The sequence below is a fragment of the Oreochromis aureus genome, linkage group 7, assembly GCF_013358895.1.
Source record: "Oreochromis aureus strain Israel breed Guangdong linkage group 7, ZZ_aureus, whole genome shotgun sequence".
Classification (NCBI taxonomy): Eukaryota; Metazoa; Chordata; class Actinopteri; order Cichliformes; family Cichlidae; genus Oreochromis; species Oreochromis aureus.
Genome location: NC_052948.1, coordinates 32,941,506 through 32,958,827, shown reverse-complemented (window position 1 = coordinate 32,958,827; position 17,322 = coordinate 32,941,506). Strand labels below are relative to the sequence as shown.

At 39.4% G+C, this 17,322-nt stretch overlaps 1 protein-coding gene across 6 annotated transcripts in view; it reads right to left on the bottom strand.

Moving 5' to 3' along the window:
* Positions 1 to 3,224: 3,224 nt before the first annotated feature.
* Positions 3,225 to 17,322, bottom strand: part of LOC116324929 (transcription factor 4) — a 237,011-nt gene continuing 222,913 nt past the window's right edge. For 5 of the 6 annotated variants that reach the window (XM_039615271.1, XM_039615273.1, XM_039615272.1 and 2 more), the window contains 4 exons: positions 16,047 to 16,200; positions 12,983 to 13,212; positions 11,937 to 12,084; positions 3,225 to 9,307 (listed from right to left, as the gene is read on the bottom strand). In XM_039615271.1, coding sequence (XP_039471205.1) covers positions 9,259 to 9,307; positions 11,937 to 12,084; positions 12,983 to 13,212; positions 16,047 to 16,200 — 581 coding nt within the window. In that variant the 3' untranslated portion in view covers positions 3,225 to 9,258. Of the gene's footprint in view, positions 9,308 to 11,902; positions 12,085 to 12,982; positions 13,213 to 16,046; positions 16,201 to 17,322 lie in introns of all 6 variants that reach the window. The other variant, XM_031745715.2, reaches the window with a different exon arrangement.

Here is a 17,322-nt window from a genome sequence, read left to right as displayed (position 1 = left end):
TCTTGCTGTGAGAGGACATACCTCACCGATGCCACTAATGTCACATCTTCAAAAAAAGAAACCTGTTTCAGTAAAACCTTCCTTACACTTGAATGGATGATGTAAACTCTTTTTTTTTTTTTAGTAACTGGCTTGAGAACATTTACTTTTCAGTTTTTTAGGTATAAAAGATTTGTCCCTCCAGAAATATATTCCAATTTATAAATAATTTAGCTTAAAGTTTACCTCTATTACAGGATGCACTTAATCTGCTTGACAGAAAAAGACAAAAGACGCTGGGGAAAAAAGCCAAGCACTGGCAAAAGGGCAATTATGCTTTATGAATTTAGTTTATCTTCTCTGCCTCGTCACTGAAGTACAAAAAGAAAAAACATAAAACCAAAGTTCGTTTATATTCGTCTTTACTTATAGTAATACTGAAAAACATGATCTACTGAGCAAGTAGGTGAATGTGAAACATTGTATGTGCTTGTTTGTACTGCTGAAAACTACAACGCAAAGTATACTGCGTGTCACATAAACAGTTCCCATTTATAATATATGCTCCGTGATACATAAAATCTGTGTTTTGGGTCCAAAAAAGTATATCTTGGTTTCAGACCCTTAAATCATCCCTTAGACTTCACCCAGGCCGAGATACCAGACCGTGACTGCTTGGGAACCTCAGGTTGCAAGGGAAAATTTGTTGGCGAGTGGTTGCTGACAGGTGTGGTCTTAAAGAGGGTGCTGCACCCTCTTTTTGACCTCACCTGTGGTTGCTTTGGTCGCTAGCAGATTGCCACAGTCACCTTTAGTTTGCTTGGAAAAAGCTGACTTGCCTGCACACACTTGGCAACTGCTCACCGAGTGGTAGAGACACAACCTGTAAACAGATAACATTTATAAAAACGTTTGAAATAAAGGTTCACCTTTTGAAAGATGTTGGTTGTGGCAGTAAGGTGCAATTTTTACTTTGTAACTACAGGTGATTAACAATCTGTTAGCCACCATAGCAATTACAAGGAGGTTTCGGGAGCCACTCACCAACCCGTTGGTGAATACACATTTTTCCTTAGTGACCAGAGGTTGCTAAGGGGTCATCAATAATCTATAGGGCTGTGTGTGAGTGGAGCATTTATAGGTTGGAATAGGAATGTGGAGGCAGCTGTACTAGTTATTCTATTTTGACCCAAAGAAATGACATTTTAATCAAAAATCAGATTGAGCTATGTATATCCCAGAAGTCCATTGGAAATCAAATTAATGCTTTTCTCACCCCAACCGGTCGTGGGAGATGGCCCCTCCCCTCCCTGAGCCTGGTTCTGCCGGAGGTTTCTTCCTGTAAAACGGGAGTTTTTCCTTCCCACTGTGGCCAAAGTGCTTGCTCAAAGGGGGCCATATGATTGTTGGGTTTTTCTCTGTATGTATTATTGTAGGGTCTGCCTTACAATATAAAGCGCCTTGTTGTTGTGATTTGGTGCTGTATAAATAAAATTGAATTGAATTGAACTGAACTGAATTTACCACCAAAGGAAGAGGTGTATTGAAGGTCTATTATACTCATTTCCAATGTAATGGAAATGTTTCCAAAGTTTTTGGTGGAGAATTGCAAACATAAGTGTGGTCTGAGTTAGTTATCAATAAACCCCAAGCTCTTTCTAAATGCATATTTCACCATTTCTCCACATGCTTGGTGGTAAATGTATGGCACTATCTGACACCCACATATAATGTTCAATATGTATTCAGCATTGGGTGTGTTGTGTTTATTAGGCAGGTGTAGCAATAGGAATGTTAAATTAGGACATTGTGGTTTTTGCAGTAGTTAGCATTAAGAGCTGTTTGTTGACCTGCAGCTGCTGTATACAGCTTGTCAAAAGTCCTGTCCGTTTAGTGAGGTCATCAGGTTTGAGCGAGGTCATGACTGCTGTCAGCAAACACTCGGTTGACTCAGCTGTAATTGTAACCAGACAGCTAGCTAACTTTAAAATGGTTGAATGTGTAAGTTTTGATGGTGCTACTCTATTCTTTATGCTAAGCTAGGTTAGAAAGTTCTTCTGTAGCCAAAACTCTGTAAGCATGTATAATTTTAACACTACACAATTACTTTATTTCAGAGGGTAACTTCCACATATTAAAACCCCCAAAATGTAATTTGAGTGTCTATGAATTATAAAGATGTTTAAAGCTGTAGTTCATTATTCATGGTAACAAATGCACTGGATTGCTTTTTTTTTTTAGGTTGCAGGACATACTCAGCATCCTGGCACATAAGCAAATAGGTCATTAATTTTGTACCATAAACCTTATTGAATACAACTTGAGGACAGCTGTGTTCAACAAAAGTAACTTGTGACATACGAAAAAGCTCTGAGTGATGACTGCTGGAGATAAATAATCAGACTGTTTCCAAATTAGTTCTGTAACATTTTACTCTTATGGAAAAAAAGATGATGACACTATGACATCAAAATGATCATACATTTAGGGGTTTTTAGAATTATTGATTGTACATTGTACAAAGAGCTAACTTATTGTACAAATACAATAACTATCATACACCTGGTAACACTTTGGATGCACAAAGATAAAACCGATAACCATCTTCTTACTGGATATGGGTGAAAATGTGTGCTAGGAATGGTTAGCTGGCACTTAACATCAGTGATTTCAACTATGAGCAAATAATCTGGAATTGACAGAAATTTTTTGATTTTCTTCTCATAGCATTGAACACTAAACTATCGCTGTCTAAAAGAGATTTACTTCAGATTGTCTCAGAAATTAGAAAATCTCTTGGCTGTGTGCTCTTTTTCTTCATATAGGCCCTTTTGAAATGTGAAATAACCTTTATGTGCCTTCATCAGCACAACACAAAACAGCTAAAATACTAGTGTGGGTTCACTGATTTATGAATATGAAACTGATAAGACAGCATAAAGAAATTATCATAAATATTGTGAGGAATTTTAAATGCACTCTTTCTGGCAGTGGAAAAACTGATTGTTCATTTGTTATTTCCATTTATGATAAGTTATGCAGGAAGTCGTCTGGAAAAATGTTGAGTATATTTTTTTTTTAAATCTTTTGAAACTGCATTTTTCTATGATACAAATATACCAACTTTATTGTGCTACTGATCTTGGCAAGTGCTCATCTGTGGAATGTACCCAAATGCTCACTTAGCCTTAGAGTTGTGAGAAAATAGAAAAACGTTTCCTGGAAAAACAAAGGACAGGAGTGGCCATTTTGAATTCAACTCATTATTGCAGTAAAACTGGTACAGAGTAACAGATTACAAAGCTCATGGCACAGTCACTGAAAAAGAGAAATGAGGTGTGTATGTACAACAAGGAGGAAAAAGAAACAAAAATGTTAACATTTTGGCTAATAAGAACACCAGGGGTAACAAAAAATGAAGGTACTGTAATTCTGGAGATGACTTGATTATATAACAAAGAGAAAATATGAAATGAAGCATCGCAAAAATAACATTACTTAAAAAATACATGTAGCACTTGCACTGACAGATTCAATCCTTGTGTTTAACCTAGGTCCAATTCTAAGTAGCTTTTCCTGCTGACAAAAAGGCTCAATTTCAATGGCAAACACTAGAAACAAATGACTGAAACTGCCTTGCACATCATCTGAGTTCTTTTTGGGGAAATAGCTGATACGATTATTTGCTGATGACCTGCTTCTTTATATTAGGCCTCAGTCAGACTGGCCTCAAAGTCCGGTTGGCAACCTGGCAACCTCTGGTCGATAAGCAAAGTGGTTGCTGACAGCTGTTAATTACAATTGATCGCAAAGAGGGCGCTGTACAAAAAAACCTCCTTATGATTGCTTCAGTCGCTACAGTGCCTTGACTCAACTGTTGTTGTGATTTGGGGCTATATAAATAAAATTCAACTGACCTGAATAGATTGCCATGGTTGTCTGCAATTTGCATGGATGATGTGGACAAATCATAGTGAAACTTGGAAAAGTTATGCTTAACCTCTGCAGCCAACATTATTTTTCCAAAATGCTCAACTTTTACTTTAAATTCACATAGCTGTTGTTTGCATTGCACTTTCCACAGTTTTACTACCATTTGGCAAGTAGCTGGTGAGTCCACATCGCCATGTAAACTACAACTACCGTTGTATTCTGCTAGCAACCAACGCAATCACAAGGAGGTTTTCAGTGCAACACCATAAAGCTCTTTGCAAACAGTTTTCCCTAGCAAATGCAAGAACTCTTGAGCAACCACTCTCAACTGGTTGGGGAATACACATTTTTTTCTTAGTGATCTGTGGTTGCCAGGGAATTGCCAGCCAGTCTTTAGTCCCGTGTAACCGGAGCTTTAGCAAAGCTCTAATCTCCAAACAAAATGTTCCCATTAATCTTGAATCAGGTGTTAAGGATCTTTTTTTTCATCCACATTTATATGCCATCATAAGGAAAATACATGCACAGCAGTCAGAGCTGGCTCGCAACCTGGCGACAAAATCAATGCAAATTGTGAACACTCTTTGGGTACCTCAGTCAAGATTTCATCATCGCTTATGTTTCAGATTTTCAATTTCTTTGTTATTGCAAAAAATTTGAATTATTATTTTTTTTAAAGAAATTTAAAACAAATTTCTTAAATTGCGCAAAACAAATGACTAACATCGGCTCTGGTACAAGTGATGCTTGATGCAAGCGGAGACGACAGTTTGAGTTACACTTCAGATGTTGCCAACCAAAACCACAAACAGTACAGAGCACCACTGATCGAAACAAAAACTTGGCACCTGGCTACTGTAACCGGACGAATACGACCGCACTAAAAAATCAAAACAAGTTCATCATCATGATCATCGTGTCTCACTGGCAAATCTTCACCCCACAGAAAATGGCTGATGGCTATTTACACACATCTCTGCGAAAAAATACAATTAAAAATGTAATGTCATGAGGCATGGAGAATTAATGTCATATCCCTTTCATGATTTCTGATTCCTCCCTCTAACCCTCAAAATGCCCCCCACAGATATAAACATAATATTGAAAAATAATAATTAAAAAAACTGATTTCTGAACTTTTGACCTCACTACATTTTCAATGTGACACATTTTTTCAACACACACTGAATTTTACTTTTTCATCTTTTAACAAAAGAAAAAAACCAATACAACATATTTCTAAACACAAAATAACAACAGTCTACATGTAAAAATATAACTTTTACATACACAATTTCAAAATAATGGTAAAGTTTGCCATTTTGTTGCATACAATTTACAAATGTCTGTGTGTTGTTGTTGCCTTGGATAGATAGCAGTGAATGGAGCTGATGGAACTCCGGTCCCATTTTGTCCTGCGCAGGGTGCCGTACTAGTCAGAGGGTGGCAACAACGGAGAATACAACGAAGTCAGTTGAAAATTTATAACACTGAGGGGCCTCGCCAACTTCCGCCAGTTCAGTCTTTGAGAAAAGAACTCCTTGCCAAGCAAATACTCCCTTTGCAACGGAAAATTAAAAAAATAACAGAAAACGGCACCCTCGTTATATATTGTATATATTTTTTTGTACATTTATATATAGATTGATTTATTCAAATAGATTCTTTTCCAGTTTCCGTGCCTTCCTGTTGATTGGGTAGAATTTTAACCGCGTCAAAATGACCACCGACAGTTAACAATGCTGCCGGATAGCGAATTGTGTTTTTTTTGTGTTTGTCTTTTTTTTTGTTTTGTTTTTTACATTTTCTGTAATAGACATGTAAACCAGAACAGACAAAAAAAGTAATAAGAGAAAAGATTCTTCTTATAAAAGAGAGCAAGAGAGAGAAAGAGAGAGGGAGGGGGAACAAAAAAGAAAATTAGTTTTACAACATACAACCACACACTTTGTACTGAAGACTACATTGGCTCATGGACAAGCCGATCAAATATTGATAAAAAGCTGATAAGCTATAATACAAGAAGAGACGCGTTGTTCACCGTGGAAACAGGGTTGGGGCTCGGAACAGGAAAGTGGGGCTGGAGTTGGGGGATGGGGAGGACTGGGATGGGGGGTAGTCTTGCTAAATCAAGCATCTGTCCCATTGGCTTGAAGCCAGAACACGCTGTCTACTTACATATAAGCGTACAGTACATTAAATACAGTTTAGTTTTTTTTTTATCCAAAAAATACTTTTTTTTTTCCTTTTTAGCTTTTTTCAAATTCCCAGGTCTGGTAAAAAACCTGACTGCATAGAACCTAACGACTAAGAACAGGTTTCCCTAAGCTTGCATCCTATTAAAAGACCAGGTAAATGTCCTCCTCTGGCAACTCGAATGATATGAACTCTAAAAAGGCACATTGGTAGAAGTGTGAATGTTCAAATTGCATCTGTGGGACCGCTTAAGTGGGGCAAGAGGCTGGGAAGAGGGGCTATAGACTCTAGTTCAGGGCTCATAAGGCTAGGGTCAGCAGAGCACTGGGACTGGGGATTAAACATAGGCTTGGACTTAGAGGGGTTCAAACCGTGGTTCAAACTGGTGTGAAGGGGGGACTTCCAGACTTATGCCACAATTCTTGCAGATATTATCAGTAGCCTTGATTTATCTACTAATTCCAATTCTCACTTGAGTGGTCATAACCTCCGACATCATGATTTTTCCTGCTCCTGTTCCTTTTATCATCTACTACTATCAAATCAAGAAACATGGCATAGAACTGAACACACTTTGAGTAAAGAGTAAAGTAACATATTATCAGTTGGACTTTCAAACTGGAATTAGCGGCAATTAGCTGCCCTTAACAGCCTCAAAGCTGTTAAGGGCAGCTAATTGTAGCTAATGCTAAAGATAAAACCGGTAAAACCTGAAACCTTCCTCATTCTGGTAGTTACAGACACAAGCCAGAGTCGGCTCATATTTGTTTCAGGAGCAGGAGCACCAACTGTGCTGTGAGTTGTTATGTTGGAACATGACCAGGTGCTAAAACTGCTACTTCGGTGTGCAGTTTCCCCCGGTCCAGTCCGGGAATCTGGGTGGTCATTGTTTCAAACAGGCCTCCTGATCTAATCTAAAAGCTATTCAAAATGCTGGCAGTCATCAATGTAACACCAAGTCTGGCAAAACATCTCAATTTTTCATTGTCATCCCCCCCTCCCTCCCCCAACCCCATCCACACTGTTTAAAAGATAACATCCACAACTGAAGCACTGTCAAGGGCATGCCAAACCAACAGGCTACCCCTAAACACCAATTGGAAGCACTAACGTCACAAGCCACAAAACCTCTGCTTTCCCTATCTGCCACATCAGCACTGCAAATAGTTTCTTCTTTATCCTTATAGTAAAAGGTAACTTGTGAAAACTACTTTTGCCTATGGACGAAAGGCCAAAATGAACACAAGGCCAGAGAGTTGTCCCCAGCCAGCAAGTGTCAATTGGAAAGTCCCCCCTACCCAAGCTCTCTGAATTTGGAGGCTGGGTTAGATATTTAGGGCTAAGATCAATCAGGAAATAAGGGAATCAAATGACTCAAACACAGGAATGGTTTCACAACTGCTGCTTGCACCCTTGAAAAGAATTACACACCCCTTGCCCTGATGACTGTTCCCTTACTTCCCCTGCAGCGTCATTAGTCATTGAAACCAGTGGATTCTCTGCTTTTCCTTTTCTCTCCCTCTAGCTTTTAATCCCCTTCATACCAACTCTCAGAGTTCAGGCCTTCAGGGAATGTGCTAATCATGGAATAGAATTCACTCCAGTGATCAGGCCAGCTCTAACCCACTTCGTCAATTGAAAAATCTTTCCTGTCATCTGTCCGTCCCCTCAACCATCTGTTCAGCAATCCTTCGATTTCAGTAACAGTCTGGATACCACTCTCAAACTTTGTCATTGGATAGCTGACAAAAGACTGATTCAGGATGTTTGCTCTACAGCTCTTTCTGTAATTTGAACCCACAACAACAATCTAAAACGAGGATGCCATGAAAGCCTTTCCTTCCTGCCGCATTTAACAGTACAGTTTTCCTATTTCTGCATCATTTTTCTTTTCTGTCTATCCATTGTAATTCATCAATATTCCCCAGTCCCTCTGGAGTCACTCGCTGATTGACTGATTCAGTGATTGATTCCCTTAAGAACTCCCTTCCTCCCAGTAGATACACACGGGTCATTTGGGTACAAATATCCTGGCTTTTGGATTTGTGTTCACACAATAACTTTACACAAGTTTGCAGTCTCCAAAAACTCAATGTGTGCACCAGCAAGGAGCACTAATGTTCAGGTTCTTTTACACTGACAATGCAAATATTTGCACTTTGTAAGGGAATGCATTAGAAAGGGAAGAAGTCGTCACTTCTTGTTGGCCCTGCTTCTTTCTAGATGCCTCTGATAGTCAAGCATTGGAAAAAGTTTTCATTCAAATCCGTCAGCAATTCAAGCACCTTTGAAAAGCTGCATGATTGCAACACATTTGGTGTCCTAATGTTTTCTTCATTTTGATTTATAGTTGGAAATTTGCTTACTGTTTGTGTCTGAGTTTGCAGCCTGTGTTCATTTCTTAGTTTTGTTTCCTTTGTTTCTCCGTGTGTATCTATCTGACTGGTTTGCATCCAAGAGGAGATCAGGCACAGCTTCATCCACAGTGTGGCGTTAGATTGCCATTCAGTCAGAGATGCGCTGGAGCTGCATTCAACAACAGCTGCGCAATGTTGCTTTTGTTACAAAAAATCTCTTTAAACACTTTGTGATATGTTTTGTGTCATTCTGAACATCCCTCCCCAACCCCTTCCCTCCTCACTGCCCGCGTGCAGTATAAATGTTTTATTATTTTTTCCTTTTCTCATATATATATATAATTATATATATATATATGTATATATATACTATATATATTTATATAGAACCCTTTTGTTCTTTAAAACTGGGAATGCTGATAAAACATGTAGCACAAGAAGAAGTTTCTTCGATGGTGTGATTCCAAAGACTTGTCCATTGGTGTCACTTTGTGTCAAAAGCTGCCGCTTCATAGCAGCCATGTCACAGCGGCCATTTTTTTAGGTTTCCGCAAAGAAGCATCCAGTTCACTTCAGCTGGAGATGCAAAGTGACGAAAGCAACTAACGTGACTCTGCAGTTTGTGTTCTTGATAGAAGAAGGAGACGATGACAGAGAGGAGGGTCAGAGACGACAGACGAGAGGAGAGAAAAAGGCTGATCTGATTGGTCAGGTTGGGGTTCCAGAGAAACTGATTGGTCAGGCTGAAGCAACAACAGTTTTGATCGATTGCCAGGTTGTCATGGAAATGCCTTCAGAGGAAGTGGTCACTCATCATCTTGATGAACTCTGGCACCTTGGACCTGGAGAGACAATAAAGGAAAAAACAGACAAATAAGCCGATACTGATATCAGAGGAAAGACCAGAGAATACTACTTTTAGTAAAAGTACATGTTTTGATGATTATGACTAATATGATTCATTCTGGACCAGCCAGAATTTTTAATTCCCAGGATGTCAAATACTGCAGTTTTGTCAAAGCTGCTGCAACCTCAAAGCTATGCATAAGGTGCAGTGGTACCGTGATGCAACAAACTGATGGTACTAGTGAGACTGGGATGACTCCCAACACATACTGTGTATTACTAAGGCCAATGCCAAAGTGCAATCTTTCAGCGCGAAGGGTTAATGCTCTGAAAGTTGAATTTTTATTAACCTAACCAGGTAATTTTGGTGTCTACTAAGCAGTAAGCGAAAGCGAAAGTAAAAAGCAGTTCAAACGGAAATGAATGTGCATAAAATGTGAACTTTATCCTCCTGACTGACAAATTTATCCACCTCCTCTCAAACCTCCTAATGCAGACCTCTCAGATCACTCTCTTAAGGGCAACTGTTGTGTTGCAATATTGCTGCTGCTTCAAGGCACAGGTGCTAATGGAAGCAATGTGCATAATCCGGCAGTAGTAGCAATATTGGAGAGAACAGCAGTATTTGATTCTATGGGAAAAGCTTTTTGCCAGATAGCTTTTGTGCATTTTTTCCTGAGCCTATCTGAATCTGAATGACAATAGCAAGTCCAATTTCCATGGCTCTTAGTTATTGGCGAGCCGCGACAAATGTTTGAAAACTTATAGATGTCACTCAAAGAGGGGAGTTTTTCTCGAATTCATACACTGACTTCTGGATGTCAGAGTTTAATTAATAGAAACAAGTTTCCAGTTCATAAATATGTTATTATAAATTTATTTTACAGAATTTATTTACTGGGAATAAACAGAGGCCAAAGGAGCTCAACTCATAGTTAATGATCAGAAATATAAAACAAGGAGAAAGTCAGATATTAATATATTCATGCAAGTATTGTTAGCCTACTATATTCACCGATAGATACTATACACTGACAATAACACACATAAACGTTTTGGTGCATCTGGTTCATCCCACTTAAAGTTACCAGAGTCATGATTGTGCTAAGAAGGTGAAGCGTATAAATAATTCAGTGAAGGTGTTATTTTATTCCCTTCACTGCAAATTCTTTGCAGAGAAACTGTGGTTTTGTCTTTGGTGACGCCTCCTCCTCATCAAACACCTTTACTACTTCAAGGCTACAGAACATCAGTAAAGAAGCTCACTTACACATTAATACATGCAAACACAAAAGCAATCTGACTGTACGACACAAGTTCAATTCAAAAACAGTGACAAACACACAATCACACATTAAAAATCGCACTTACTGCCAATCTGTTGTTAATGTGTACCCAGACCAGACAGAAACTCTCTCATGTGCTTGGCTTCTGTTTTTAGTCAGCCTAAATATGCTCTGTTCTTCAAATTCAGTCAAATAATGGGACATTTGATTCACATGCTGTCTGTGTAAGTTGTAACCTTTTAAACAACAATTCTGCTTTTTGCCATCTGAAAATTAATAATATAAAAACCAAAATATAAAAAATATGTGAGTGCAGTTCAGGAACCAATTTATTTCAATCTCAGCCTGATTATTTTGTTTTTAAATTCAAGCTCATAAAATCGAGTAATCACACTCAGCCACATTCCTAGCAGCTCACATCAGCTCATACCCTTCAAACATGCCCAATAAGCAAATATCATAAAGGTCATTCTATTTACGCTGTGTTAGCCTACCCACACAGATAATGCAGATCTACAAGCCACTTTGCAACCCAGCTCCTCTTTTCATGCTGGATCTGACTAAATTATTGTGCTGTGATCTGCTTTTCCTACCTCCAGGTTTATGTGTATGCAGACATAAGGGTGGCATAGTCCCAGAGCACAGCCATGCCATCAAAAATAAATGACTGGAGATGGAACTATAGTGGTCCTGACTCAGCTCTATTCTTTACTGCACACACAGAATAAACTTACTGTTTGGGTGTAGCCTTAAACATAAATTCCCAAACACAGCAGAATTTCAACAAATAAAGAATTTTGCTAATAATCCAGTATAAGTAATGATTCAGTGTGGACATATTAGATTTTATAGCTTTTATTCTGGGAAACCAGGAGATCTTAAATGGCGATCTTATTGTTGACCAGTTCACTGTATCGATCCCATTAAAAATAATGTTATATTTCTAGTTGTGGTGTGAGGACAAAGAGATTTCTCATGTTGTATTGTAATGCTTGAAATAGTTAAAAAGTACACAGACAGCACATGAAGGAATGGCAGGCATGTGATGAACAAATTATAACTTGCCATGCGTGGAGACAGCCCTACAAACAGAAACGTCCAATTTATTAACTAAAAGCCAAAACACAAGAATTGACTTCACACTACTGAGCTTAAATTATCGTCACTGCATGCATGTTTTTTCTGCTTGTGATTTGTGATGAGATTCTTTCAATTATATTTTTGCACTGTTTTTTTGAATGACTGATTCTCTGGTTTGAGTTAAAGGTACAACAGCAGATTAGTTTATAAGTGAAATCTTCTGACCATTCAGGGGGGAGGAGATGTTGCTGCGTTTTACATTTGTCCCATGGGGTTCGGCCCATCACCCATGGCGGCGGCGGAGTGGTGCGCTGCGGCCAGTGAGAGGGGAGTCCCGTCTGATGTCACGGTGACCTTCTCCTCCTCGCGGCGCTTCAGACAGGCCGCCTTTGGGTTCAGGTTTCGCTCTGGACAGAAGGAGACAGAGAATGGTTTTCAGGTGCTTTCTCTTATGTCCGTTACTCAGTGAGGTTTCTCCTTCGGCTGGATTCATCGATCCCCACAGACTGATGGCAAGAACCCACAACTACGGTCTAGAAGAACACAATCAACAGGTGCTGCTACTGCCCTCTCCTGGAGACCCTGGGAGACTACATGTATATGTGTTATCACCTAAACCTGCAGGTTTAAAGTCAGAATCAAATCGTGCTTTTATCTGACGGAAACATCTGGAGATCTCAGGGAACATTTTAGACAGAAAACCTCAAAACTGACCCAACATAAGAGTATATACACTTTTTTTAGAAACCTTATATTTGTAAGTGGGATTTGGTTGAAGCCTAATTCAATCATGGTAAACTGCTTAAAACACATTTCTTTTGCCTTTCTTTAAAACCAGGAAGTAACACAGTTCCCTCAGACCAAGCCATTTTCAAGCATGTTTTCAGTTCTGTTTCTTTCCAAAAAGGCCTCTAGTTAGTTTTTCATGCTATTTGTTGAGAATAAGACATATATGTAAAAGCAGTTATATCTTTTAAGAAGAGGGTTCAAGGTCACTGACAATTTTATTGGTTTATTTTCAGGTTGTTTGACGGGAATAAATGAAAACTTCTTATCTGCTTTATACAAACTAAATTACAGTCAATGAGACCATAAACTCATCAGGAAAGTCATTACTGAGACCACAGAGCAAGCGAGCTGAAGGGAGGTTTTCTAATACACTTTAACACAGGTTTAAATCACTTCCTCATTGGCTTCACTTTTCAGATCCGGAAGCTATGTCCATATTTTATTACCACTTCATTTCCTAAAATACATACAAGGCAAATGTACGTGCTGTAATGCAGTGCTTCACTTGAAACCAACCTCGGACTTGTTGTTCCAGACTGAGGATGACAGCCACGGCCTGGTGCAGGATCAGCAACTTTGTCTGAGGTTTGTCGCTCTTCAGGTGCAGCTGGACCATCCTGCCCAGCTCCTTGAACGCCTCGTTGATGTCGCGGACGCGAAGACGCTCCCGTGCGTTGTTGGCCATCCTTCGCTCCCTCTCTCTCTCCATCTTCTGCTCTGGAGTCAGGTCCTCATCGTCATTGTTGCTACAGAGACCAACGATGAAAACAAGGACGAGAAATGGAAGAGGAAGCAGGGGATGAAGGCGGGAGAAGAGGAGAGCGAGGGGGAGGATTTGAAGATGAAGGTGGTGTTTGCATACCTGTCTCGTTTTAATACAAACCTAGAGTGCTGCAGGTTTGCAGAAGCAAGGTTACACAACAACAGCAGGGTTTGGGAACAGACACCATGCTGGGATGCATTCTGGCAGTTTCAAGGGCTACTCTGTTTTTTATTTACTTTGCCACATATTCTCTGCTTGATGTGGGGTCACATCAAGCAGCAGTTTGAAGATAATGCTTGAAATAAAGAAGACTAACATGGAAAAAACAGAAATAAATTGCTGACATGGAACTCTGTTTACTTTGCTTGCCCTCTTAAATCCACTAGGTAAAAACATAAAAAAGCTAATAATAGTGGCTCACTTGCATCACAGTAATAATAGAAATCAATCTGATGCAGTGCTGGTGGGAGAGACTTTCTTCAGCAGCACGCACACAGACTGCTGTTTGCACAGCAGCACTAATTAGATTAGTTCTCCCACTCAGCACTGGGATCAGCTGGTCATGCTACTTCCATATCACTTTTGGTAACTCATCAGAAGGTATTTGTGTTTTACAGCACACACTGTATACTACAGTATTGTAACACTGTTTGTTCAAAGTTGAAATATACAGCATCTCTTCAGCAGAGTGACAATGAAGGCTCTTTTAGTCTTCAAGATGTTTTATGTATCTAGAATCAATCCATAATAACTAAATACATACAATGTATATAATATCAAAGCCTGGAATGTTTTTAATATTTCTAACTAGCTGTCACTAGCTAAGCTAGTTTATTTGGTGGTAAACAGCAAAACAAAACTGGCTTATTCCACTTGATCTCTGCAGTGGTTATGAGACTGACAAGTCTTTTAGCGCCCTCGTGATTGTTTAAGCGTTCTTACCTTTGAGAAATATCTATAACTCAGGTTTGTTAGGCTAGAAAAAACTCACATCTTAAATACAAACTGAATAAAGTTTGAGTTTCTCTTCAGGGACTGAAAAAGCAAGCAGCACTGTACATGGGGAGTGACTCTGATGTGTCACAGCGCAACAACAGGTAGACATGGGAAAATCTGTGGCTTAAACAGACTGTCAAATTTGGAGAGTGTGTTTAGTATATAATGAAAACATCCACAAGGTGCTAGTCTCAATGAGCTGAGGAGCCAGACGCAGAGGTGTGGTAAGTAGGGGGTGTCTGGCAATCTTCTGGGGTGCAATAACAGTCGAAATAATAACAACTTTTACCACAGATTTTTTTAACTCATGTGATCACGTGATTAGTTGTGCATATGGTTGCCTGGATACAAAGCTGGTCACTTCAACTTAGGGCTAAAGGGCGTTTTCACAAATCTCTGCCTTCTGTATTCTGTCACTTTGAACCCTTTCAGGACACTGGGTCACTCACTGCTGCTAATCATGTGCCATGCTGCATTCTGCTGACAAATTAAGAGTGAGCGAGTTTATAAGAAGACAATAAGAAAGCGTGCTCAGTTTATGTCGAGAAAGACAATCAGATATATGTATGTAGTTTTTTAAGTAGGCAATCCGTGCAATTCCTCTGCAAAGATGCACAGAAAATCAGAATGCACACCCCTGCCGGTAAAAAATTCAATTTTTATGGCAGTTTTAGTTAAAAAGTTATACAAATGTGTGCTTTCCTGCTGGATCACATGACAATATGTTCCCAAACCCTGTAAAAAAAAAGCATCAGTTAAAAAAAACAAGTATTATGTTCCTCATCTTCATCTTCAAAAACCTTCAGTATCATCAACCTCATAATCATCAACATGACCGCCACCATCATGTACAAATTTCTGGGTTTAGGATCCAAATGTTTCCGATTGAGTCGTCCTCCAGGTGAAAAGAAACCACGATAAACAGCTTGTTTATCTTTGGAGGGCTGAAGGCTGCTCCACTGCATCCAGGACGGGAAAAAAACCAAACACTTTCTATCACTTCATATTTCGCTTGCTTAAGTGTTTACATTCATAATGAGTAGGTTTCACACCTTTAAAACATTAAGCTTTCTCGCCAACAGCAAGAATATCCATAAGTGTTTTCATTGCAGTTGATTTCCCGACCCTGACACAGCGAGACAACACTTCTTTGAGAATATTGACTGCGGGCTCTACTCTCGTGTGTGAGAAACAGTTAAAACCAGGCTCAAGACCATGGAGAGACTGACGGGATCAAACAGGAGCTGCATGTCCACCAGGAACCTCTGCTCCTCCCTCAACAGCGCCGTAACTTATAAAAATGACGAGCGGCTGAGTTAAAAAGGGAGATGCCAGGTGAACACGGACTCTGTACACAAAGTCTCGTTGTTTACTGAAATATTTAGCTGCTTCTCAACACACTTGGTCACTTCATCAAAGTCCAGAGGCTGGTTCCCAAAACACTCAAAGCTTTAAGTTCTTCTCTGTGGTCCTTTTCCAAAAAGTGACTTAAATATGTACTTACTTTAAAGTAAGTACATATTTAGGTGAAGTCAATTATTTAAGTTCTTCACATTGATTTTTCATGTATCTATCTAGTTTTTTCCCCCTTGAAACCTTCTATTTGAGCATTTTATTACTTCTGCTTTATCCCATATTGATCACATGGTGGTTTATAATTTCAGCATGCTCTATTTTTGTCTTGCTCTTTATCAATGACACAAGGAACCAGAGAGGTCTCCGAGCACTGAGGTGTTTTGGGAAAACGCGTGTCCCAGCCCAGCTGAGGGTTTTGATGGAAGCGAACGCCTAAGAGGTTGGCGGGGTTACCTAGATCTTGACCTCTCAATAGATTTGAGCTCCTTGCTGTCGGGGTCCTCTTTCTTGGGGTCCAGGGGCTTCGAGTCCTGCAGGAGGTTCTCGTCTCCTTCGTCCTCAGACTTGATCTCCGAGCTGACGGAGGAGGTGCTCTGGCCCTGAAGGCCTCCGGACAGAGCTGCAGGAGAAGAAATGAGAAGATGGGAGGGGTTAAAAGGTGCAAACAGGTAAATGCGTATGAGCCCGTACACAGGTATACAGCTGGCAGAATAAATAAATGATTGGTTGCCAGAATGTGCCAGTTTGTGAAGGGAATAGTGAACTTTGCTATACGAAATCATAATTTTAGGGGTAATTTCTTGCATGGAATAGCATCTATTTGCTTGACAAGATTTTATTTATTTATTTACTTACAGCTCATTTTAGGATAATAATCTAAACCCATAAATGCTGATTCTTCACCTTTTTTAAGTTTAAGTAAGTGTAAGGCTTGTTTTAATAATCAGCCATCCTCTTAACATGCTTAACTTTAACATAAACAGAAGGTGCCACCGCAGCACGGGACTAATGTTTGCTGAAAACGAGCTGTTTCTATTACAAGCAAGAAAACACAGGGACCTATGAAATGAAATGTACTTACAGTCCTGTTTAAAGTCAATACTTTTACCAGATTTTGACATTTATGGTTTATTTTCAGTTTTAAAAAGTATTGACATTCATGTATATTGTGGAGATTAAAACCATCACGTTAAACGTTTGTAAAAAGTAAAAAACTGTGCCGATATCTGATGCTTTTGTGATAAAATGTTTAATTTTAAATAGAAGCATCTGCTATAAATTTGAAGTGTAATGGTTACATGCTGTGTAACCATTACACAGCATTTACATGATATTTTACAGAGCACTGTAACAAGAGCTGGATGGGTATTAAAGTAGAGGTGGAGATATGAGAAAGTGCACACTATATGTAACAGTTTGATGAACCCGATATAAAATCTGATATGTTGACCAAAAAACCAAAACTGACACTTTGTATCTATATTCGGTTTCAGTTGTTGCGTTAAAAACAGCTCATTCAGGTTAGCGTTTCAGATGGTGTTCCTCGTGTTCACGGGTTTCCGGCATGAATGCAGCATCAGTCCTGGTTGAACCCTATTAATTCTCTAGTCAACCTCCAAGATGGCGCCACTGGAGAGTCGTGGTGCAGTCGTACAGCCTCTCTACCCTCTGACTGTCTCTATCCTCAGCTGAACAGTGCAGTCTTTATTTGACGTCTGTATGGATCCGTCACTGGGACGCT